Source organism: Parasteatoda tepidariorum, chromosome 5, assembly GCF_043381705.1.
Source record: "Parasteatoda tepidariorum isolate YZ-2023 chromosome 5, CAS_Ptep_4.0, whole genome shotgun sequence".
NCBI lineage: Eukaryota > Metazoa > Arthropoda > Arachnida > Araneae > Theridiidae > Parasteatoda > Parasteatoda tepidariorum.
This window is the reverse complement of record NC_092208.1, coordinates 92,389,697-92,415,496: the sequence shown is the minus strand read 5'-3', so window position 1 is coordinate 92,415,496 and position 25,800 is coordinate 92,389,697. Positions and strand designations below refer to the sequence as shown.

The 25,800-nt window shown below is 29.2% G+C and overlaps 1 protein-coding gene across 4 annotated transcripts; it reads left to right on the top strand.

Moving 5' to 3' along the window:
• Nucleotides 1-3: 3 nt before the first annotated feature.
• LOC107440811 (early endosome antigen 1) lies at nt 4-25,800 on the top strand. Of its 4 annotated transcripts, none has more exons than XM_043040739.2 (13): nt 4-194; nt 582-714; nt 2,076-2,181; nt 3,971-4,064; nt 7,365-7,463; nt 10,089-10,241; nt 13,482-13,646; nt 17,060-17,122; nt 18,440-18,545; nt 19,723-19,995; nt 22,941-23,011; nt 24,175-24,313; nt 25,155-25,800. In XM_043040739.2, exons 2-12 carry the CDS (start codon nt 615-617, stop codon nt 24,292-24,294), a joined length of 1,350 nt encoding a protein of 449 aa, XP_042896673.1. In that variant the 5' UTR covers nt 4-194; nt 582-614; the 3' UTR covers nt 24,295-24,313; nt 25,155-25,800. The 4 variants fall into 4 exon arrangements, with proteins under 4 accessions (XP_042896673.1, XP_015909342.1, XP_071036914.1 ...); XM_016053856.3 differs by lacking the exon at nt 25,155-25,800 and adding an exon at nt 24,941-25,041; XM_071180813.1 differs by having other exon boundaries at nt 53-226.

Sequence of the window (25,800 nt, the reverse complement as noted above, 5' to 3'; positions counted from 1 at the left end):
TTCAGTAATGGCAATAGCTTATTTAGTTTCGGTTTCGTTTGCTTCATTACTTGTTTTACTTCGTCTTCTGATAATATTAATGCATCAATATGATTTGTTCGGTATTTCCCCTTAAAGCTTACTTAGGTTTTAAAATTAACTCCTATTTTTTACAGCTTTCATGGACTTGTTATGCTGGAGAAACAATAAAAAAGGTGAGAAGTTTTAAAAGATATTGAAAATATAAGTAAATAATAAAATAACATATTTTGGAATAAATGTTTTTTTCCCATTTTGTCTTCGCTTCATTGCTAAATCATAATTTATATAAATTTTAAAAACAATCATTAAAATATAAATAATACTTTTTTATTGATTGAATTTAAATTAGAGTGACGCAATATTTTATCATTTTCTTTTTTGATCTGCGTCGAAAACCATTGTTTTATTACTGAAAACATCCACATCAATAAAACTTTGAAGTATTTCCTTTATTACTTGTGTTAAGCAAATCATAGTATTCTTATTTATTATGTATGAAAAATATGTTCGTATGATAATGCTCACATCTTTACTTTCCCCATGTTTATTTTATTTTTTAGCTATCATAGAAAAATTCAACTAGTATTAGAACCATGAGTCTTGAGAATGATTTACCATTAGACTCTTTGCTGGTTAATATTAGAAGTGTGGTTCAAAGCTGTAAAGGAGGTGTTCTGTTGAGTAACTTGCAAGGTAATTTATTTAGATTCTTATCTGTTTCAGGGAAGGAGTTGTAAAAAACCTACTTATATAACATTATCTAAATCAATACATAAGGTACCTACTACCTAACATTTGTGACCCATTTCCCATTGTACCAGCAGTAAGGGTAAGATTTCGGTTTTAGTAATCATCTCAAAAATAAACCCCAAATATTGGTGACCTCCAAGCAGTGGGGGAGATTTCCATATTGTGATATGCGGCAGTAAAATCGTCAGATCTTGGCAACTTCTGGACAGCAGCACGAGAGAAACTAAAAAAAGAAAAAAATCATGCAAAGGGATCAATTCGAAAGTTATAACTCGTAGCCAACCCTGGCCAAAAATCTACATGTTTTTTTTTGTTTTGTTTTTTTATTTGCAAGTTTAAAATCTATTTGGTTATTGTAGGTAGCGTGACAGATCATGATACAGAAATATCCCCCGGGCAGTAGTTTACAAGAAACTTAAAAAAAGCCACAGCGACCTACTCAAAAGGTTTGTGTAACTCCTAGTCCCCCTCCCCCTAGGAAAACCTCTTTTTTTTTAAAAAAAAAAAGTGCAAGCATAAGATCTTTTTGGTGTTGTAGGGATTATAGTTGCCCCTGGGAGATTTCCATATTGTGATCTGTGGCAGAATAATCTCTAAGTCTTGTCACCTTCCTAGCAGTGGCCGCAAAAAACTAAAAAAAACTTACGGAAAAGAACCATCTCAAAAGATATAACTTTTAGACACCCATGGGCAAACATCTACATGTTTCTTTTTTTTTCTTCTTCCAAGTTTAAGATATATATTTGGCACCTTTGCGACTATAGTTGGTGCAACAGATCACAATATGGAAATATCCCCGTTGTCCCAACAGAATCACTATACGGAAATATCCTCGTAGTACCTATAACCGCAATTAATTAAAATTAAGCAGCTCATGTCAATAATAGTTTGATGATTTTTTAGAATCCTCTGGAGCATGAATAATAATTAATAATTTTAAATAAGCATCTTTATTTAAAATAACTTATTTTTTATCTTAGAATCTTCAATCCTAATGCATGTTTTGAAAGTCCTTATAAATATCATCCATAAGTATTGATTTCATGTTTTTTGGCCAAATTAGTTATGCCTTGCTTAAATTTCTTGACTTCTTTCAACAAAACATTATTTATGGTGGTATATTTTTATTACATATTATTGAACTAATCAAAAGTACTAGTGAGTGCAGACTTGCTAGATTTGACAATAATGAACTAAGAAATTTATTTTTATTTAATGAGCATATTAATGTATCTAGTTTTTAAGTGTAAGTTATTTCAACTGGCTGTTTGGATGAATTTTGATTTGTTTGCCAACATTTTTAGATGATTATAAGAAACTTATTGGAACAGGCATACCCTTTGAAAAGTTTGGCTACAATAGTCTAGAAAGTCTTCTTCAAAATGCTTCTAATTTTATATCCATCAAAAAGTAAGGCAACTTTTTATATAAATATTGATATTGTGAAAGTTACAATTGCACTCACATACAAATTTTTTTAATTTAATATTTTATATATTTTCTATTTGCTTACCTAATGAATAAGATGTTATTATATCTAATTTAAAATATATTACCTATCCAATATATAACATCTAAATTTAAAATTTATGACATCTAATTAAGCTCAATATGTAAAATAGTTTAATCAGTTTGTTTGCCTAGTTTAAAATTATTTTTTAATAATTATATTATTTCAACGTACCTTGATTATTAATTAATAACAATAGTTTTAAAATTATACTTCTTTAATTCCCTTAAAGCTCCTTTGTTTCTTGTATCTAAAAGCTCATGCTAGTTTTGCTTTAAACTTTTTTTTTTCAATTAAAAAAATAATAATTTAATTATGCATTTGCATAACATGTTTTCAGAAAGAATATACAGGTCTTAGAAATAAAAACTTAAGCAAGATTCTTTTCTACATTGTTTGGAAATTGTTTTTTTTTTTTATCATAATGTAAATGTTCTTCAGCTTAATTATTGTATTAACTCAATGAGTGGATATAATCATGTGAGTTGAGGACGAGAGTATATATTTTCCGACTTTTTAATTTTTAAAGAATATTATTAAAATTTATATTTATTGAAAAAAAAATTTCTTCTCTTTAAAAAGTATATAAATTTTTATTCCATGTCTTCTTATTATTTTTAACTTATATAAATATTTATACAGTGGAACCCTGATCTTACGTTTTCCAACAGATTTGCATTAGGAAACACACGAAGTGGAATAACATAAAATCCGTGTAAAAAAAATATAAGTAGTATATTTTTCAAAAATTTACGTGACAGGCACTACTAAAATGTGTAATCTTTACACGCGTTTTTGTTTTTCAATACAATATCAACAATATCACTTTCAATTCTTACTATTGTTTACAAATGTTTCAGAGTTTTTATACTTTTAAACTCTTGTTCAGTTGTGTGTATATCCTCCAATATTTTTTAATCATCTTCATTTTTTTCATCTCTGTCCTCGGAAGCTGGCATTAAATTTGAAAAGTAATGAGTTATGTGTTGCCATCGGTATATGCATCAACGTCTTCGGGATATCTTCGGACATGCAATTTTAAACCGAAAAGCCAATGTTCCTGTTGGATATCTAGGAGCAAGAAGTTTTATTAAAACCATTCTCTTAAAAGACCGAGAACTCCTAGAAGTTTTATTAAAATCATTTGTAATTTCAAGTCAACTCTCCTAACCAGTTGTTTAGTGCAACATTCTTTGAATGATTGAATAATTCCCAGATTGAACTTGCTAGAAAAATTCCACCAGCATATTGTACACTTAAATTATGCTATACTTCCTTTAAACAACCTTCTAATTTCAATGGAAATGAGAGAGAGAGAGAGTCATTCTGCCCGTTCTCAGATAAAAGGACAATGAGAAAAACTAGAAACGGTTAATAACGGTTATTAGAAAAACTACAAACGGCTAAATAAACAAGTCTCTTTAGCATAAACAAAAACAAAAAAAAAACTTTGTGCTAGTTTTCGAGAGAAAAAATTAGTTTGATCTATTAGAAAAACATGTAAAGCAGGATTTTCTTAAAAAGGATAACATAAAATCCAGGAAAATTTTACATTATCTGTATAGATTTTCACAGACGAGCAAAAAATGACGTAAGAAATGGAATAACATACAAAACAGGAGTTCCACTATATGTATATATATATATATATATATTATAGTCCTTATACTCTTATTTGTTCTTATCCAGGAGTCACAATGGCCAGTTATTTGCAGAAGCAGTTACTGATTCTTCGACAGCCCATTTAGCAAATTTGATATCAAATCAAAAAAGTGGGAAATCGGTGAATTTTTTTCTTTTCATTTTGTATTTTATTTTTTCTTTTAAAGCCTCAGTATAGAAATTTATTGCAGTTTTGTTATGTGGCGGGCAATCAGCTGAAATTTATCTTCATTTACTTTATTTTTAAATTGTGATTTAGTATTCATATAATAAATTTTCAATAGTGAATGATATCTATCCAATTTTTTCTGATAAAATTACGAACAAGTGTTACAGTAAGATGAGAAATATGATGGGGTACAATTAGGTGAGATATTTCGATGTGTGAAAATTTTCCTGGTTAGAATTATGGGAATGCAAGTTCATTGTGCTTCATTCGAAAATTATTTATCTTATGATGAATAATTCACTATCTTTATTTTGAGTAAGCATTCTTGCAACAGCCCTCTGTGGGCCAGGGAAGTTATGGATGCTCAAGCTTCACAATTTTGGGACCTGACATACTGGTACTATTAATCTACAGGTAGGTGGGCTTGAAGCAACCCCTGATAATCAAACTTTCCTCAGAGTCTCTAACCGCTCTTTATTTTATAACATTTGGGATTGTCAGTTTTCTTTCTGTTCAAAATTTTATAACTTAAGTAGTTGGCAGATTGTAATAGTCAAAAAGTAACATTATCATTCGTTTAAGTGTATAAAAACTTATTTTTTGTTATTCTTGCATAGAATTGTACAATCCCATGATAAGTTTAAAATTTAAATTTTTTTTCTTTATAGTGACTGTAATAATTTGTCAGTACAGAATGCTATTCATGACTAGAAGTCTTGTTTTGTTTTAACTTTTTAGTCTTTAACAAAGTGCAATCCAGCAAAATGATTTCTCCCTTTTTCAAGACTTACCGTATTTTTCGGCAAAAGCGCAGCTTTGTCGCAAGCGCCGCACTTCGATAAAAATGAAATTTTTTTAAAAAAAGTTATAATAAGCGCCGCAATGGCGCTAAACCGCGCATATAAGCATCCTTTTAGAAAAGGCCTTTAAATTACCATTTAGAACATCTGTATAATAAGAAATTAAATATTTTGATACATTTCATAAAGTAAAGTTTTAATTTCTAAATTATAATAAAAAATTCCTTTTCAGCGAAATAAACAACAGAAAAAAGTTCTCTTTCAGCAACAAAAGAAAAAAAAAACACCAAAACGAAACAAAATAAAGTTGTTCTTACCAGTTGGCACCGTGCCAAAAAAAAAAAGAACAGCAAAAAAATATTTGTTCAGTAGCTGAATTAATGCTGAACTGATTACAGAAATTCGTAAAACAATGTAACAAGAAAAATAAAATATAAATTTATTAAAAGAAAGATTTTAAAATTATTACCGTTAACAATTTGAGGAAAAACTAATACATAATAACGAAACAGCTAACAATAACGAAATAACTAATAATAATAACAAGAATAAGAAATAACTAAACAGGCCCCAAAAAAATTCTGAAGGAATGAGCGAAGAGGAAATAAGTTTCACTTTCACAATCTTAGCGGGTGGAATTTTAGTGGGTAGAAATGCCCTCTCCTTCAATGGAAATAACCCAATGTGACTGAACTTAGAAGGAGAAGAAAATGTTTAAAAGAGGGGTGTACCCCACCTCCTCCATGTGTCATTTCTACTGGAGCTGCTTAGGAGAAATCAATCAGTTATATTTTAAAGGGGTTGGGGAAAAGAAAAGGGTATGGGACCCCTAATCCAGCATTTCAAAATTCCGCACTTAATCTGATCTAATTTTTTTCTTTTTCTTTAAGAAATTTCTATTGATGAGACAAAAAAAATCAGATATATTCTTTTTATTTGGAATTTTTTTCTGTTGAAGTAACTTACTTTATTTTATCTTTTAAAAGAACCTTGAAAAAAAAATAATAAATCTGTGTCAAAGGAAACATCTGTTTCTTAATCAGTTTAAAATAAATTGAGAAGTAAAAACACCTGCATTTCCAATGAACAAAATAAAGAAATGCAAGTTGGAAAAAACTGATCAATCAATCTTGACAGCTGGGCTTGTGCTTTACTGATTTGTCCCCATATTTCCCTCCTCTGTTTGACCATAAATTGGCCACACCCAGTTGACATTGAAACTACCATGTGGACAACAAAATGAATTCTATCCCTTTTGCGGTTTTTTATTCGATTCATTAATTTTTTTATTTTGCTGCTTTTTTATTAGTTATTAACTGTTAATTTTTTTTTAATAGTTTGCTTGTATTTTTTTCTTGTTATTAGTTGTTTGCTTGTTTTTTTATCGTTATTAGTTTTTAGCTTGTTTTTTGTTGTTATTCATTGTTAGTTTCTTAGCATTAATTGTTACTTTTTTTTTAGTTCCTTGTTAGCTTTTTTTTTCTTTCCTGCAAGGTAAGCGTCTTTTGTTAAAACAAAATGATATCTGAAAGAAAAAACGTGAACTATGATCTCGCTCCGAAGAAGAAACAATTATTTCTTCTTCAGAGGATTCGGATTATTTCATCTTGATTATATTATAAATATTATTATTTTAATTAATAAAATTTCTTAAGATGGGCCAGTTTTAAATGCACCCCATAATAATCTACGATCGAAACTTGACTAAATTTATTGGTTTTTCTGAAATTAAGAGTGTAATTGAATTATAGTAATATTTGGGCACCATATTTGAATTTCTGAAAGAGATCCGAAGTGCGGCATTTGGTCAGTCCCATGAGTGCCGGATTTAGGGTCCTATTACTTCCTTTTCTGTTCGCTCCAATTACAATTGCCAAGGCGCTAAGTAGATTTCTAGCTTGCGATTTTTCTTTAAGCTGGGGGTGGATACAAGATGCATACCTTTTAAATTTTCTCCTTATGCGATGTTTTTTTAAAATTATTATTTCGTTTATTTATTTTCTTACAGGCTGCTGCCGAAAGTTTGCTCAGAATTGGCAATGTTCAGCAGCAGATCGTGATACGGGCGAATATTTCGTCGACTTCGTTATCATTTTTTTTTAACAGTCGTTCTCTCAGAAAATTATTTCATCTTAAATAACTTTCCTTGACACATTTTTTTGCTACTGTGGAAATCAAGTCTTAATTTATAAATTTTTTTTTTAACAAACCAAACTTTGTAAGAGTTTGCTTTGTGTTAAAAAAAATGTTTTGCAAAAGTGAAAAGATTTTATGTTATGAAATTTGACCATATTTTATTTTAGATTTTATGTTATGAAATTTAACCATATTTTATTTTAGATTTTATGTTATGAAATTGAACCATATTTTATTTTAGATTTTATGTTATGAAATTGAACCATATTTCATTTTAGATTTTATGTTATGAAATTAACCATATTTTCTTTTTCAGAAAAAAGGTCTCAAAGCAACAACTTTCAAAGCAAAAAGCTGTGGTAGCTATGGCAATAGAAAATATGTGTACTCTTCTGCAGCTAATGAAAAAGATATAGTATGTAAATGTATATATTGAAATTTTGCACTAGTTTTATTTAATTTTTGACTAATAGAAGCCATGTACAGCACTCAATTAAATACCGAAGGGTATGCTTTATACCTTGCTGTTTAAAAAAAAGATATGTGAATCAAACAGTGAGTTCCATTAAATTCAAGGTTTGTTAGTATTGTTTTTTATAAAAATTTTGTTGCAAAGTGATAAAATTAATTTAGATTCATTAAAATATTAATTTGAATGGATAGTGTTTTCTACACTAGGGTGTGTTGCAAGCTCTTTACTGCCTATACTTCCGAGTTACTATTTCTAGTGTGTTTTGAAGCCATTTGGCTCACAACATGATCATTGGTGTTTTTAGACTCTCTTGTTTAATATTTCTTGTATATGTGTATTTGTTACCTCATTAATTACATGTGTTTAGAAATAAAAGAATCATCATTTGAAAAAAGAATCATTCTAAAACACTTCTTACCTTGTCAACAATATACCAACTTCAGAATTTAAACGTAAATTATAATTTGTAGAATGAACTCAATTTCGCTGCTTGAACAAAATACTAACTTATGATGGTATGATAAAAAGTGACTTTTTTCTAAATTTTGCAACCATTTCATATTTTTTAACAATACATCTATAAATAACTAAAACAAGTATTCTCTGCAAACTCACCAGAATTACTTAAAATCTTATAAATTGCAGCAGATTTGATCTCCGAAATTCTATAATTTATTTCTTTTATAAAAAACAAATTTATTTGTTTGAGAATGTCATCTCGTAGTGTAAGCAGCTGTGTACTTTATAACCGAAAGTAGAGCAGGTCAAAAGTTCAAGAGTATTTACATTTATATATAAAACACCATGCATACAAATACACATTGTTTAAAAATTACCAAATTTTTTCTTACTGTAGCCATATTGGCAGTTCAATAATTCTTTTTTTTTTCTGTGTGTGTTAAAGCTTTATGTATAAATTTTACTTTTAAATCACAAGTCAGATGTATGATGACGAAATATATGGCTAGAGTGACTATTAATAATCTTTACTTTATTGAGTTTTTTCAGTTTTTGTGCAAAATGATGCTTTTATTTATAAATTTAAATCCATGGGTATTATAAAACCTACAAGTTAATAATTATGAAATTTTCTTCTTTACAAAATGTATTATTTATCACATTATCTATCAAAAAGTTGCATTCATTGCATATTGCATAAACAATATTTTATTTTTGATGAAATATGCCATGTGTAGCAAAAATTTAATATGTAATTGGGTTGAAATTTTACTTTAAAACCTAAAAAAGTAAGGTAATTTATTTCTAAAATTGTGTTTTATGTTGAGGGATAAATTATATCATTTATACATATGTAATATGACCATCCAATACTTGCACATCGAAAAGAAGACGTCCCATACCTGCACATGTGACCTATGACGACAGCACCAGCTGATCTTTATTAGCGTATTAAAATTGAGCTAAGTTTCTTTACAGAAGTTAGAATGTGTCACCAAAGAGAATTGATACTTGACGGGCTTGGCCTACTCTTAAATAGAGTGGCAAGAACAGTTGCTAACGTAAATAAATGCCACGTTTCAACAACCGATCAGGATCGAGATGCCCATACTGCGTCACTTGCAGTTATTCCATTGAAAAAAAGTTCTTATCTTGGTCAATCAGTTCTGATTCTTTTGAATATTTTTATTTACTATATTCATCCCACATAGCTTACAGCTTGTGATAATAGTGCGGAAATAAATGTAGGAAAGAATATTTTTTTATTCCTGCTATTTTGATTTTTCCCTTAATTTGTTCCTTTTTAAGTGCTCACATTCATTCTTAGATATTGTTTTAAAAATATAGATAACTGATGCTCCAATCGGCACTGAAATGTAAAAAATTTCACTCCATTTTTTTTCTGTTGATAAATCATCGTTATTTTTAAACCAAAAGAGAAAGAAATATTTGATTTAAAACACATATACAAATGTTGTTGTTAGAGGCCAGTAAGACAAGGGGTGCGATTGTTCTTGTTTTCCAGTGGCGCCATAAAGAATTCGATTTCTATCACACCTGTTTATAGGGCGACTCATTTATTCACCCACATATTGTAATTTTGATCTGAGCCAGAGAATGGTCATTCCATTCAGTGTCCCGACAGATTAAACATGCACCGGTCACCTTTTACTACACAGGGAGTCTTCTTCCGACTGGATTCCAACTCCGTTCTCACGAACGTCAGTCCTGCGCTCCCGACCCACACATGCAAATAACCTGACTATTTTGTGGGTAATGGGGAGTTCTTTCATCTCTGTTGTTTCACCATTTATTACTATGGGTAATTAAGGTTTTTCTGTACAGAATCCATTGCGATACAAAATACATTAGCTAGTAATTTACATTCTCAAAAATCTTTTATGATTCCTAGAAATTAGGAAAATAGGTAATTAATAGGCAGGAAAAAAAACTTAAAACTAAAATTATTTTCATCACAAACATAATTATCTATTTTTTTTAGATACAGTCTTTGTTTTTAATTATAATTACTTCAAAAGAAAAATATAATTTACTATGTATTAGTTCATAAATTTATTTAACCAAAAAATCTGTGATAATTTTTTTTAGGAAATTGAAGAATTGAAAAACAAGTGGGAAAAGGAGAAAACAATGAATGAAGAACTTTCCTTTGAAGTTAACCGATTGCAAACAGAACTTAAAGTTGCTAATAAAGCTTTACAGTTTGAGCGAAACTGTAATACTCAACTAAAGTATCAACAGGTAAAGTGAATTCAGTATTAGAAAAAAAAAATTATTTAATCTTTTTGAAAAATGTTGTTTTGTATAAAAAGTTTTTTATTCTAATCTATTAAAGAAATTTCTGTGTGCCAATAAATATTTCTTATGTACTGAAATTTTTTTCTTCGATTTATTGAAATTATTAAGTGCACTTATAATTAGTTCCTTTACATATGATGACTCTTACCATTAACTCCCAAAAGTAAAATAATATTTATTTTATGATTGAACTAAACCTATTTTTAATTCCATTTATTTTTAAATTTCATTATTTTTTAATTCTATTTCATGTATTTTCTATGTTAATTTTTACTTTCGAGAGAAATGACTTGTATTGGTTAATTTAGGGAATCGGAAAAAAATTACAGGAGTGGTATTGTCCTAAAGTATGATAAAAGTTGTTTTGGGCAAAGTGCCATTTAAAGTTTGTGAAAATATGTTGCATTCCATTATTATGAGCATTTCAATTATAAATGAACTATTTCATTTATGTAAGTTCTGGAAATGTTATGTGTTTAATTTTATTGTGTGTAAAAATTTAAGTATTGGTTTTTTGAAAATATCACAGTGAATGAATGAATATTTAATAAAGCCTCTTTATTGTATGAATGTTTTCTCTAAGATAAAAAATTTCTTGTAAAAGTTACAAATAATATCATGATTTTTTTCTTCTTCATTTTCAGTATTTAATTTATTTATTGTTTTTAGAGTAACATAAAACTAATTCAAGAGCTAAATATGAAACTCAAAACAGAATTAAAAATCAACGACGTTTGAGGTTGAATGCTTAAGTTCAGAGCTGAAGAAGTCTATAAAAACTGAAAAAGAGAGCGTTCAAGAACTAAATGACCAACTAAAATCTTTTCAAGTATGAATTGTAATGTTATTTTCCTTCATCTTTTTCATACAATATCTTCTTCTCATTGGCACGACAGCCCAGGATGGGCCTTGGCCTTCAAGCCTATGCCAAGACATTCTTCCCTTAGCCAAGGTTCTCCAGTTTATTATCTTTAAAACTTGTAGGTCCTCTTCAAGGCTGTCTAAAAATCTTAGGTTTGGCCGTTCTCATTTTCTTGTACCTGTTGGCCTTGCACTGAAAACTTTTTTGGTTGTCCTGCTATCCTCCATTCTTATAATGTGGCCTGCCCATTTAATCCTTTGAATTTTGATAAATTTAATGACATCAGGTTCTTTATATGCTTTGTAAAGTTCCGTGTTTAATCTTCTAAATCTGGTACCGTTTTTATTTATTCCACCAAAAATGCTTCGCAGTATTTTTCTCTCAAATCTAGCTATCATATTTTCATCTCCACGGGTCATTGTCCAGGTCTCACATGCATATGTAAGCACTGATCGTATAAGACATTTATAGAATAATACTTTTGTTTTTCTTTTTATTAGGCTTGACTTAAGATATTTTCTTAGACCATAAAAACACTTAATACAATATCTTAATGTTGTAGTAATTGACTCATATGTTGTATTACTGTTTTCCAATATGGTTTGCATAGAAATGAATGCTAAAAAAACAACAAGCTATAGATGAAAATTAGGAAATTTTACTACTGGCTAGTAGCAGCATTTTCAGTAGTAGCCACTTCTTAGAACATATAACCACTTCTTTAAAAATTTATAATTTTAAGCGGTTAATATGTTAGTTGATATTAATAATGTAAGGCATTTCATTTGAAATATTTAAAATATTGTAAACATGAAAAGGTTTCTTTCAGGAAATCTTTAGAAACAAGCTTGAAATTGAGTAATTTTCATAATTCTCTAAAATATTTATAATATATCTATATTTATAAAAAAAATTGAAATTGATTGAAAGTTAAATAAGATGCTGTTACTTTTCTTTAACATACTCATAGAATATCTCAAAGTTGAAGTTGACTTAAGTTGTATATGACTTTCTTGCAATATGATTTACATTGAAATAAATGCCAAAAATATGCAAGTTTATAAACATATTTACTAATGTTTGATAAAATTTACTTAAAATTACAAAAAAAGTTAAAGGTTTTGTTACAGTTATGTTTTGAAACAGCCATGAGATTAAATTGTGGGATGAAACTCCGATTGAACAGCTGCATCCAAATGTTGCTAATAAATTTCTATTTTCAAAAAAAGTTATCCTATTCCTTTCTGAAAAATATTTTTGGCTGAATTAAGTCCATAGCACTCAATTTAGTTTTGCTTGATCAATTGTTGGAATTTCTTCATGGATTCAAACATTTTCATGATTTGTTTTCTATGAATTAAATAAATGAAGAGAAGTTAGAGAATGTTAATTATGATCAAAACTAATGAAAATTAATTGAAGATAGGGTAAGTTACTGAATACTTAATTCTTTTAGAGCTTGCTCCAAAATTCCTCTACTTTTGTGAAGTTTATTGGTTAACGGTTTATTTTTGAATTGTTTCAATTCATAATTTTTACGTTGCATCATTATTCTTTCTTAAGAATAATTCTTTAATCAGTATTTTAAATATTTCTACATGAAAATTAAACTAATAATAAAAAGATAAATTCTTAAAGAATAATTATAACACAATTCACGATTTTTACTAACTTAGGAAACAATTCCTACTGATTGTGGTTTGATCATTCTACTTAAATATCATTAATCAAATTCTCAATTTCTAAGTGTATACTTTAAATAAATTTTTATTTTGATAAAAAATTACAAACAGATATTGTCAGTGCAGCGTTGGAAAATGTTTTTGTATTTAAATTAAAAGTTTGTTTTCAAAATGTTAGAATTCTATACAAGAAGGGATGAAAGGAATAATTCCACTCTTCTCTTAAGATGAAAATGGATTATTTACTAGAGTCTATATTATATACTATATTATGTAGAGTCTATATTATATACTATACTATATTCTATTGCTAGAGTCTATATTATATACTATACTATATTATGTTGCTAGAGTCTATATTATATACTATACTGTATTATATTGCTAGAGTCTATTCTCTATATTAAAAAATCATAAATGAAAAAAACAATTGTTAGCCACTTAATTAGCACGGAATACTGTATTTCTTAAACTTGGTGAATTTCTCGAGACCAATTTACTTTATGAACTTGGTTATCTTTTTTAATGTAATTTGTAAATATAAAAAAGAATTGTATGAATTACGATTTCTTTTTAAAAGACAGAAATTGTTCAACATACTGTAGATGTATAATAACATTACTTTATTTCTATTTTTAGGAGATAGAAGATTTGAACTTAAAATTAGAGAGAGAAAAGAAGATTTCTAGAGATTTTGCTTCCCAAATAATTCGTTTGAATTCCTTAGTCAAAATTAATCAAGCCACTTTATCTGCAGAACAAGATACCATTAAGAAACTTAAATGCCAAATAGGAGCTTTGCAGGTATGTTTCAAAGTCATTCTTGAACTTTCTATCTTTGTGACTGTAATGTTACTACGTGCCTTGAAAACTATCAAGGATTTGAAAAAAACATTTAAAGAAAATTGGAAGGGGACAAAAATGTTCAGTTTGGTGCTTTCTGCTTATGATACCAAAGAATTTAATCTTGCCTAGTTTTGAAAGTACTTTCTAAGTTTGTCAAAACATGGTGCTGCTGACTGGAAAAACAGAAGATATTTTGTGACAATTATTAATTATGTTTTCAGGCTATTGTTGCTTTAAATGTGGGTTATTTTGAAGTCATGTTTCTGAAGTTTTCTCAGTCAACAGTGCCATGTATTGGCAAACTTTATAACAAATTTTAAAACTTCGTGAGAATAAATTTTTGTTTCCTAAATAGAATGCAGTCAATTGTATATTTCCGTCTCCTTTATGTTATTTATCTAATTGTAGATCATTTTTGGAGTAATATTTATGTGAAATGTATAAATTATTTTCAAAAAATCTCCACAAGCTATGTTGGAAAATTTTGGGTTGTCTATTATTCCATAGTTTTAAATTAAAAATTACAAAATGTTTTTGAAAAACTATGGAAAAGTCGAATTCAGTCGAACCTAGCTAATTCGAACCTCGATTTCACGAATTTTTCGATATCTCGAAGGAAAAAATATCCCTTCAAATTTCCTATGCATTCATAGTTAAAAAAATTGATTGCGCGAATTTTTTTTTCTAATCCCTCGATAAGTTGAATTTTTTGCATAAATAGTGTAGATTTTTTTTCTAAAAATAAAGAAATATTCCAAAAAAAAATAAATTTTCGGAATGGAAAAACAATTCTTATAATGATAAACTTTTTAAAAAAATGAACATAAAGACATCAGTAACACATTGAAATCACTTCTCTTAACCCTCCAAGTAGAAATTCTTGTTTTATTGTTTCCTTATCTGTTTTTCATTCAGTTACCATTGCACCGCAATGACCATGTATGCTCTCTTTGTCCTTTTATTCTGCAAGGTTATTTCTTGGGGTGGTCTTAAGAAAACCAGAAATGACGACATGAGCAAGAATCAAAAGGGTGGGTGGCTTCCAAGAAGACTGTAAAATTTCTTATTGCAACAGGAGGTGAAAGATATGTGTGAATGCATGCCTGTTCTGTTTTGCATTCAAGCTACCAAACGATCTCCTAAAAAGTTTCCTTTCTTGGTTATTTCAGAGAAAAAGAGAGCACTTAGAGGTTGGATCTTTGGCGAGTCATTTGTTTAAAATGGCTAGCAAGCGAAAATTAATCACGCTCTACGTAGAAATAAGGAAGAAAATCATTGACGAAGTTGAAAAAAATTCTAAAAAGGAATTGCACGGGAATTCGGGATTCCAAGCAGTACGCTCTCGACAATTTTAAAAACTAAAGCAGTTATCTTAGAAAAGTTCGAGGATGGCCTAGGCAAGCGAAAGAAGTAAAAAACCTGTGAATTTCCCGATATGAAGAAGGGCCTTATAATGTGGATTACACAATATCGAAGTCGAAACATCCCTCTAGATGGACTTGTTATCAAAGAAAAAGCTGAATCTTTTGCAAAAGAATTAGGCCACTTAAATTTCAAAGGAATTAATGGCTGGTTTGAAAATTTTAAAAAACGTAACAATATTACATTTTTGAAAATGCGTGGTGAAAGTGCTTGCGTAGACGAAGAAGTTTGTGAATAATTTAGGAAGAAAATATGCTTGATTGTGAAGGATTACGACAAAAAAGACGCATTCAATGCGAATGAAACTGGACTTTTTTTAAATGCACTCCAGGGGCAACTATGCATGTAAAGGGTGAAACATGTCATGGAGGCAAGAGAAGTAAAGAGCATTTAACTTTATTGTTTTGTGCAAATATGAATGGAACAGAAAAGTTGAAACCGTTGATGATAGGGAAATCGAAAAAACCAAGATGTTTCAGCGGCATAAAATCATTTCCTTTAGAATATGAAGCTAATAGAAAAGCTTGGATGACATCAAACCTTTTTGAAAGCTGGCTTAAAAATTTAAATAAGAAAATGAAAACAGAAAATTGTGCTTTTCATTGATAACTATACGGGGTACTATATACCTAAATGGCATAATACGGGGCACTATATATAACAATACCTAAAATGGAAAACATAAAAATTGAATTTCTCCCCCCAAACACTACCTCAAAACTTCAACAACTTGAGCAGGGCATCATCCAAAGTTTTATAGTAAAGTATCGTCATCAAGTGGTTAAAAAATGTTGTCCGAAATGGAAGATGGAGTTTCACCAGCTATGCGAATGGCTGACAAGGCATGGAATGATGTGTCTTCCTCTACGATAATGAATGGCTTCAAGAAGTCTGGATTCATTAAAGATCACGAAAGTAGTCAAACAATCAATATCGTTAATTCTGCTGAAAACTACACCGAAAATGATTGGAACAGATTGACCGGACTCATGAAGCTTGATGACATGGAATTTCATGACTTTGTAAACGTAGATGATGCAGTAACAGTGTGTGGTCAGTGGGATGACAATGATATCATCGCTCAAACGAAAGCTTCTTGTGAACTATCAGAAGAAGAGGATGAGGAAATCGAAGATTTACCGCCCAATGTTACTAACAAACAAGCACTTTCTGCAGTGGACACTGTAAGGAGATTTATTAAGAGGCAGCCGAATATGTCAAAGGAGACATTTAAAGTGCACTTAGAAAGTGTTACAGACAAACTTTCTTACACATCTCTAAAGCAAACAGCAATTGAATCTTTTTTTAAATGAAAGTGCGAAAAGTGTTTTTAGAAAAGATATGGAATAGTAAATAATGTATGTAAAGAGCATTTTTCTTTATTCTACCATCAATAGCATACGATTTTCGATAATTCGAATTTTTGGTATCTCAAATTCTATCCCCTCTCCCGTCAAGTTCGAGATATCGAGGTTTGACTATATTTCACTTTTTCATGACACCTTATTTTCTGATGATTTTCGCCCTTAATTTGAAAGTTTTTGTGAAATACCTATTTTTTTTTTTTTTTTTTTTTTTTTTTTTTTTTTTTTTTTTTTTTTTTTTGCATACATTTGATGTTTTTGTTTGTGTTTTCTTTTTTAATGCAATCATCCTTTCTAAATCAATCTGTAATGGAATATTTGTAACTCCAATTGTGTTGTTAAGCATCCGTGTTTCTGACACTTAACTTTTTACATGTAGCAAGTGTCAACACTTCCTTGAATTTTTTTATAACTATAGTCAGTGGAAGATAGTAAAGAAAAGTTTTCACCTGTAGGAAGGTTTTTCATAAGATAGTTTTCACCTGCAGGAAATATATTCCTGAATGATTTTATTAATTGACTGTATAGCTTTTTTTTTATCTGACAAATACGTTACATTGAGTAGTTAATTTTCTCAATTTACAGTCATCAGCAGTAAAAGAACCTATTCCCGTGTATGAATACTTGGATTCCACCCAAAATAGCAAGGTAAACATTTACATTTTTCTGTATAACCAAGCATTTAAATGGAAAAAATATTTTTAAAATTTAATGTTTTATGACTGTTTTATAAATTCCTAAAATAAAATGCTTATTTTTTTAAAAAAATGTAACTTATATGTTTCAGTGTTTTATAATTCTTTTTAATGATTTCATTAGTATTATTATTTTTAAATTATATTCTTGTATTATGACTTACACTTAACCTAGCATCTATCTCTCTATTAAAATTTTGTAAGTGATACAGTTTTACTACCATACTGTTTTGGGTGTTTAACTTAATGTTACATGTTATTTGGGTACGCAGAAACCATGAAACTTGAAACTACAAAGATGCGTAAAAAAATGCACAGGGAAGTACAATGGAATGAAAAAAATTTAAAATTCCATAATTTGTTTGAGAATTATTAACTGTTTGTTAAATTTGTAAAAAATGCAACTTCATAGTTGAAATTCAGTATGCTGAAAAGGCTGTATTTATTTTCGAACTTAACACAGAATTTTTTCGAAATTCAATTTTGTTTGAAAGTTATTGCAATTTTAAGTGGGTTTTTTGTGCAAATGTTCTTCTTTTTTTTCCTTTTTTTTTGCTTTGTTGCACAAAAGCTATAAGACTTAGAAACTTTAAATTACGAATATATGTAGAAAAATCTCCAGGGAGTGTGACGGAATAAAAAAGTTTCGCATTCAATAATTAAGTTCAAAATTTATTAACCCTTAAACTTGTAGAAAAAAATACAATGTTTAGTAAATCTGCAGCCTAATGAAATGTAACTATGAAGTTAAAATTTGATGTGTTAAAAACGCTGTTTTGATTTGGGAACTTATTAATCCAAGTTTTGTTCCAAAATTTCAATTTATTCAAACCTTAATACAAATTTAAGAGCTTTTTGGTTATATTTTTTACCTTTTTGCTTTAAATGTTGACTATTTAAACATTGTTGTTTAAAAATTTATTTCTTCTTACAAGTTTATTTTATAAGCTTGTGCTCCATCAAAAGTTACAAAAGAGAGAAAGAGATTTTCATATTGCCAGATGTAAATCATATAATTTATGTATAAATGAGTTTTTAAAAAAATTATGTATAAATGAGTTTAAAAAAATTTCGAAATTAGAAACAGTTTAAATGGAAAAGTATTAATAAACTGTATAATAGACTTATTTCAGAATTATCTGTGTTCTAGTTTATTGATTAATTTTGCAACTGTTTTCTATCTATATTTTCCGGAATAATGATAAGCTGATATGAATTATTGAAAGTTAGACAAATTTTTCCCTGATTTTGTTGTTTTCTTGTTATTTAGATCCAGGATAAATGTAAGAGCTTGCAAAACCTATCCAGCAATGTTTCTTGGGATGGCTACCTAAACTTCCTCGAAACTGATGCCGCAAAGGAATTAAATTCTTGCAGTAAATATATGGACTTATTTCTTTTTTCTAATTTAGCCAGAAATTAATTTCGCAAAATATTTAGCTTGTTCAGACAGAAGTGACATATTTATGGCGCAGATGCTATAAATGTTACAGAATACTTCTACTGGCACTTAAGGTTCTTTTTGTTGTATGAAATGCCACTTTTTAGCAAAAACTATACGATTTTTTTTAATATAATGATTTTTTAATGGTTAGTCATGGCTGTTAGAATAATTTTAGTAAAATATTCTTTGCCATGGAATATACCAAAAGTGTTGCTCATTTTACTCGTAGCCTGGTGAGCACCTTGCGACCAAAGTCACGGAGACGAGCAATATTACCCTCTCCATACTGCCACGGATACCTGTTTATAGGGTGGGCCACATTCACACATCACACACAACAGAGGACAACACAGAGAGAAACATCCATGCTCTGAGTGGGATTCCAACCTGCAGCTATTGGTTTTGCAGTCAGGCACGCTAATGGTTTAACCCCCAGGCCGGCATGTTTCGAAATATAGCAGGAAGTTAATTTTTCAAATTGTTTGACTGGTTCTAAGATAGGGATATCATACCTATGGCAGCAGAAGTGCCAAGCGAAATCTTTTTAATGCACTATGACGCAAATGAAACTTTTCGTGGCGAATTCTGTATAATTTCCTTTAATATTTTAAAAGTTCGGAGAAAAGTGGTTTAGGCAAACCTTAAGTTAACCCTGAAGTTCCAAGTGCTGAAAAAATTGTTTTCAAAATGCAAACCATTATGTCATGATTACTTCCCCGATGTGTAATTTTTTTTATTTCATTCTGATATTTTAAACATGTTTTTCAGCATTTCCAAGCGGGCAGGTTACAAGAAATAAAACAACATACCGAGCTGGAGGCTAAAACTGGACTAGTATTTTCTTTACAGAAAAAATATATTTTTTGCGACACTACTGCTATCTACACTAGCATTTGTGCTCCCATCTATGGACAAAGCAATGTTAAACTAACGCATTTAATAAAAGCAATGCTAAAAAAAATTTTTTTTTGATTTGTGATGGCTTTGCATGCTATCACAAATCCAAAATTTTGCTACGTGTGTTTACTTTACCTCAACAATCTAATTTTTTTCTTCAATTTTTATCTTATAATTTTTGAATTCTGACTGTTCTAAAATTACTCTTTTAGATAATCTAACACCAGATGATGATCCAAACCCCATGTTGGCGGTCCTTAAGTCTTTTAAGGAACAGATGGATGAACAAATGCAGAAGTTTGTAAATCAAATAAAAAAGCAGAATCAAAAACTGATGATGTTACAACAAACTCAACAGAGAAATTATGAAGAACTGAAGGGAGAAACTAAGGTTTTAAATGAATCACTAATTATAGAAAATATTGTCCAAAAGATTCTTGAGCATCCTCCATTTTCAAAGTTAGAAAGTTCTCATTCTTTTTGCGGTAAGAAATTTGATACTAAGTTTTATCTGAATTAGAACTGAAAAACAGTGATTGTGAGTTTTCCCGTGGCGGCACGGCGACATTGTCACAGAACGTTACGGAGTTCTTGCAGAAATATTTTTCTTTTGGGAAGTAAAGCTTTTTTTTCTGCTGAGATTTTCGAAAGATTTTATCTTTTCTTCAGAATTATATTCAAAAGATGCCTTTCTCGCGCATCTGAGTGGGGAAAAAAATGCTTTTTCTATTCTCATTTGCGAACAAGAAAAAATAAAGATTAATGAAGTTGAAAATTTGGTTTTCTTTTCTGCAGAAAATTCTGTTCTAATTTTTTTAATTCATCTATTACTATTGATTTCCTCATTGTTTTAAAGTCCGATATTTTTAATATATTATGTATTACGACAACTGAATCTCGAAATGAAAACGCGCATTTAGTAACCGTTTTTTTTACCGTTTTTAGTAACCATTCATTAATCGATTTACTGCTATGGATTTCACAATTTTTTTTTTTTACTGAGATGACGATTTACAAAATGCGAAAAAGGAAATAATTACTTTGTTTCCTCACCCCCCTGCAATATAGCCCATAATATTAGATAAAAAAGTATACATAATGAATCGGGTAACAAATATACCATATACAAGAAATACTACTCAAGACAGTCTCAAAACACGAATGATCACGTTGTGAGCCAAATACACCTGAAACCTGTAAGTATAGGCAGTTAAAGAGCTTGCAGTGCATCCTAGTGTAGAGAACACTATCCATAGAGACACTAGGATACTTGTTATAAATCAACATTCTCAAAATAATTTGCTTTCGAACTATAAAATTCTGCCTGGTATTTAACCTTTGTTACGCTGAATTCCTCATCCATGACTCTTTTAACAGTTTTTGCTGGAACACAGAACTTGTAATATGAGTTGATTTTAAATTATTTTGATTACAATATTATTTACCCATTTCCTGCGATTCTTGTAAACAGAAATGATTGCGCTCCAGAAAAATATCGGATTTTTCGCTAATCCCAATCCAGAAATTTTTGGAAATCTTAAGATCCAAATCATCAATCACATTTATGTATAAAAATTCTTGTATATATATTTTTTTAAATATTAAAGCTAGAATTTATACGTGGCATCTCTTTCTTTTGTAAATAATTTTTCTGCTAGAATAATAAATGTGATTAAAGATGAAAGTAAGCTTGTGAAAAATTATTAATTTAAATTATGGTGCATATAATTCATTTAGAATTTCATGTTGCGAAAATATCAATGATTGGAATTTATAAAGACATAAAAATTTTTGAAATGCGTCACTAATGATTTTTCTCAAGAAATTTTCAGGATTTTTGAGTTGTGCTTTCAATTACCCCTGTGCAACGCACTACAACCTTGCAGAGTGCATAATATTTTCATAATGAATTGTAATACAGTTAAAGTTCATTAAAACAATAATTCATAATAGCTGATGAAATTATCATTATAGCTAGCTTTTTAACATGGGAAGATGTGCATATTCAATGTTAAAATAGGAACAAAAAAATTAAACAAGAATATTCACTTTTTTTTTATTTATTCCGATTTTCACTATAGACTGTTTGCCTACAGATTGAATCCTGTTTTATGTAGCTCTGTACTTAGTGTAAGACAGGAATGTTTATGGATGATTGGAAGTAAATGAGCCCTGTTTTACGTAGCTCTGTACTTAGTGAAAGACAGGAATGTTTATGGATGGTTGGAAGTAAATGAACCCTGTTTTATGTAGCTCTGTGCTTAGTGAAAGACATGAATGTTTATGGATGGTTGAAAGTAAATGAACCCTGTTTTACGTAGCTCTGTACTTAGTGAAAGACAGGAATGTTTATCGATGATTGGAAATAAATGAGCCCTGTTTTACATAGCTCTGTATTTAGTGAAAACCAGGAATGTTTATGGATGGTTGGAAGTAAATGTAAAGCTGATGTAACCATGCAAAGCTAAGCACTGATGGCGCTATGGGTTATAATTCATCGTAAGACTTCCGGGTTACTTTTACGCCTAAACTTGAAAAAACGCGCCATCAAATATTATTATGCTTGTAGTGTTTACAATATAATGTGTTTTTTAAATTTCAATGAAACAAACAACAAAGGAGTTTGGAGCATTCCGCAAGCATACTTTTCCCTGCAAGATGCAACCCCCCAAAAAACAAATGGTGATATTTTACACTGACGAGATTTATTTATAGACTGTCAACGTTCATCTATCAACAAGTATCTCCAGATAGAAACAAGTTAACATGTCTTGTATACTAAGGAATTGATATTTAATATTTATAGTGGTAGTTACACCACAACACAAATATAGCCAAATGAGGGATAACGCTCAAGACATGGCAAATCTTGCACTTTATTTATGTTGTGATATTAATTTTCTGAAATTTATTTTACGCTCATGACTTGTTAGAATTTATAAATCATAGAAAACTATTATAAACGGTAAAATTACGTGTAAATTTAGACACAAATTGCAATAATAAAACTTTCTGGAATATTAAGCCTGTTCATACATTGCCTCGTAAGCATACCATAAGTGGAAGGATACACAGGAAGTTTTCATAAATTTCTTCCGGTTTTAAGAAGTTTGTTATTGTTTACATTCAGTCAACCATCCATACAACAAGTTTCCGAACTAACAAGTTTTTGCAATAATAGAGTAAATGTAAATTACTTTTGACATTAGTGAATAGCGATTTCAATAGTAAGGTGTTAAGGAGAGATTTGTGGGCAACAAAAGGAGCAAATTTCCAAACATAGAACTTTTCTTTTATTATAAAGAAGATAACTTAACGCCAGTGCTGCATTGCAAATTTAGTGCTTAATTTAATTCCCCAATACTCTTAAATTGAAACAGAATAAATTTTTTTCAGCAAAATTTTTTAAATATTCACATTTTTATTTCAGCATCTGATAATAGGTGTCGCTCAATGCAAAGTATTACTCCTATGAGTAGCCAAAGTGATAATGATAGTGAAGTAAGTCTACAATTTATTTTAATTTATTTATATAAACAAGTACAGGTTTCATTTATATATTATTTTCTTAAAATAAAAAAACTTTGTCTTCTTGGGCTGAGAAGTTATGCTATATTGTATTGATTATTATTTGATGATAATCCTAAATGTTTTTTATATTTATGTACAATTAGTATTTAGAGATAAAATAAAGACTTTTAACAGTGCTGATTGTATTCCGGGGTGTATCCCGGAATTCCGGGTTTTTCATATTATCCTACCGGATCCAAACATTGGGAGCAGTGCGAATGATTTTTCTGGGAATATCGCGTAATTCAGCATTCCTCAAAACATACAATCCGAAATTTTCACGGAATTCCTCAATCTAAAGTTCAAATTTTAAAAGTTCTGCTAATTCCCACATACAAGGAGCTTTCATACACGTGATTCTTTTGGTTTAGCGAATTTTCGTCATTTTGAATATTTGAAACTGCACCAGAATTGGCTAATATTGCGATTCCTATTCACACAGTTTGAATATCAAGCATCGGTTCTCGTATTTACCTAATTTAAGTTACACATTGTGATTTGAATTCCCATGGTTCGAAAATCAAACATCGTGACTCATATTAACGCAATTTTAAAATCCAGTATCGCATTTCATATTCATGCGTTTTAAAACTTCAACATCGCAATTTTAAAAATCCCACATTGCAATTCTTGTTAAAACTAAGATTTTTGTGAGACTAAGATTTTAAAATTAGTTTCTATAAAGGTGTGATATTCATCATTGGTAGTTAATTTAATTATAATCTTTAAAAAAATTATGTTAAATACAAAACATGCATGGTATATAAATTAATATCGATTTTTTGCACATAAAAGTTTCCGTGTTTCTCTCTTTGTGTCACTACCATCCCTGTGTTAACAAAATTTAACTGAAAATGTTTTTTTTTATAGTTAAATATTTTTTTTTATCTGAAAATTATTTTAAACTCATTTAAATGGCTTTTGTATAAACTTATTTAAAGAAATATACAGTTAAGTGTAGTCAATGGAGATTTCTTATTGAAAACAATTTTCTTGATAATTAGCATTAGTTTATATATTCATAACGGTATTCAAATTACGATATAATTTTACTTTTCTTGTCTGTATCAATACACAATTTGTCTTAATTTCAGCAATCGTTTAAAGGACGTCCAATATCTAGATTTGAAGGTAGTCGCTATGGACCTCACCAAGCAGGTGCCTACAAAGTAAAAAAAGGCTATTTTGAAGAAGTCAGCTACCAAAGGTCCTAACATTTTTGAAACTATCTAGGTAAAAAATTCAAATTTATTGTTTGAATTTCTGCAATATTGTAGTAAAAAAAATCATCTGGTTATTAAAAGGCTGTTATTAAAATTTCTGTTGTATGAAAATTATGGGTTATGAAAATAATCTTGGAAATTATTATAATTTTATTATGAAAATAAGCTTGCTAAAATTGTTCTTCAAATCTCAATTCCAAGAAAAATAGTAAAAAATCGAAGCTTTAATTTTATTATGTGTAATATCTATCTGAAGAGGAAAAAATTAAGCCAAATGTTTTTTCTTTTTACTATGGAATACTTAATGATTAATCTACTTTGGCAGAACCCTGACTTCATAATTAAAGTTTACCTTATGTGATTAAGATTTAGCAATCTTAATCGCATTTAGTAATTAAGTTGGTTTTTGATATATGTATTTATGTTAAGAATGAATTTATAAGCTAAATTCTGATTTTCATTAAAATGGACCATTTTTGTGTCTTTTTTTTCCTAGCGTTTTACATAAATAGTTTTATAATGAAAATCTAATTATTAAATAAATAATTTTTTACTGACAGGATCTAAATAGCAGACTTCAAAAATCATTACTTAAAGAAAAATAATAACTTTTGGAACTCTTGTAATCTCTCTTAAGGAGGAAGAAGGAAGGTGATCTGTGGAAGTCACACTAGTTTCTGAAAACTGCTGATCCAGATTTTGAAATGGACTACATAGTAATCAATTAGATAATGTGTTNCTACTGTATTAAATAAATAATTTTTTACTGACAGGATCTAAATAGCAGATTTCAAAAATCATTACCTAAAAAAAAAATAATAACTTTTGGAACTCTTGTAATCTCTTTTAAGGAGGAAGAAGGAAGGTGATCTGTGGAAGTCACACTAGTTTCTGAAAACTGCTGATCCAGATTTTGAAATGGACTAAATAGTAATCAATTAGATAATGTGTTAAAAAAAAGTGTCATAATATTTTTAAATTGATCAAATGATCATATTTGAATACTTTTTTAGAAAAAAAATCTCAAAAATATATATATCAAAATCTTATAATTTGTTACTATTTTTATGATTATTAAGCATCAACATTTTTTATTTCTAAAAATGAATCTTTTCAAATATATTTATTTATTTGTTAAATTGAATTCGTCATCATTCTCAGAACTTTTTAATAAACAGAAGTACAGTGAAACCTCTCTGGAACGACCACTCTCCGTTCCACAGTGAAATGGACGTCGGTCATTCTTAGAGGTTACCTCTATTGACTTCAAAATTTTTATAGAAGGTACATGATTTCTCGTAAACGATTTTAATTCTAGTCAGTGTCATTTTCTTGGTGTGGAAATGCCACTTCTGTTGGCGCCAGGAAAGACGGATCTATGAAAATATTTAGCGTCTGTAAAAATCATCTCAACTGATATAATTATGTGTGAAAACAAATTTACCATTATCATTATTATGTATGATTACAAATATTAAACAATTATGTTTTTGTGTA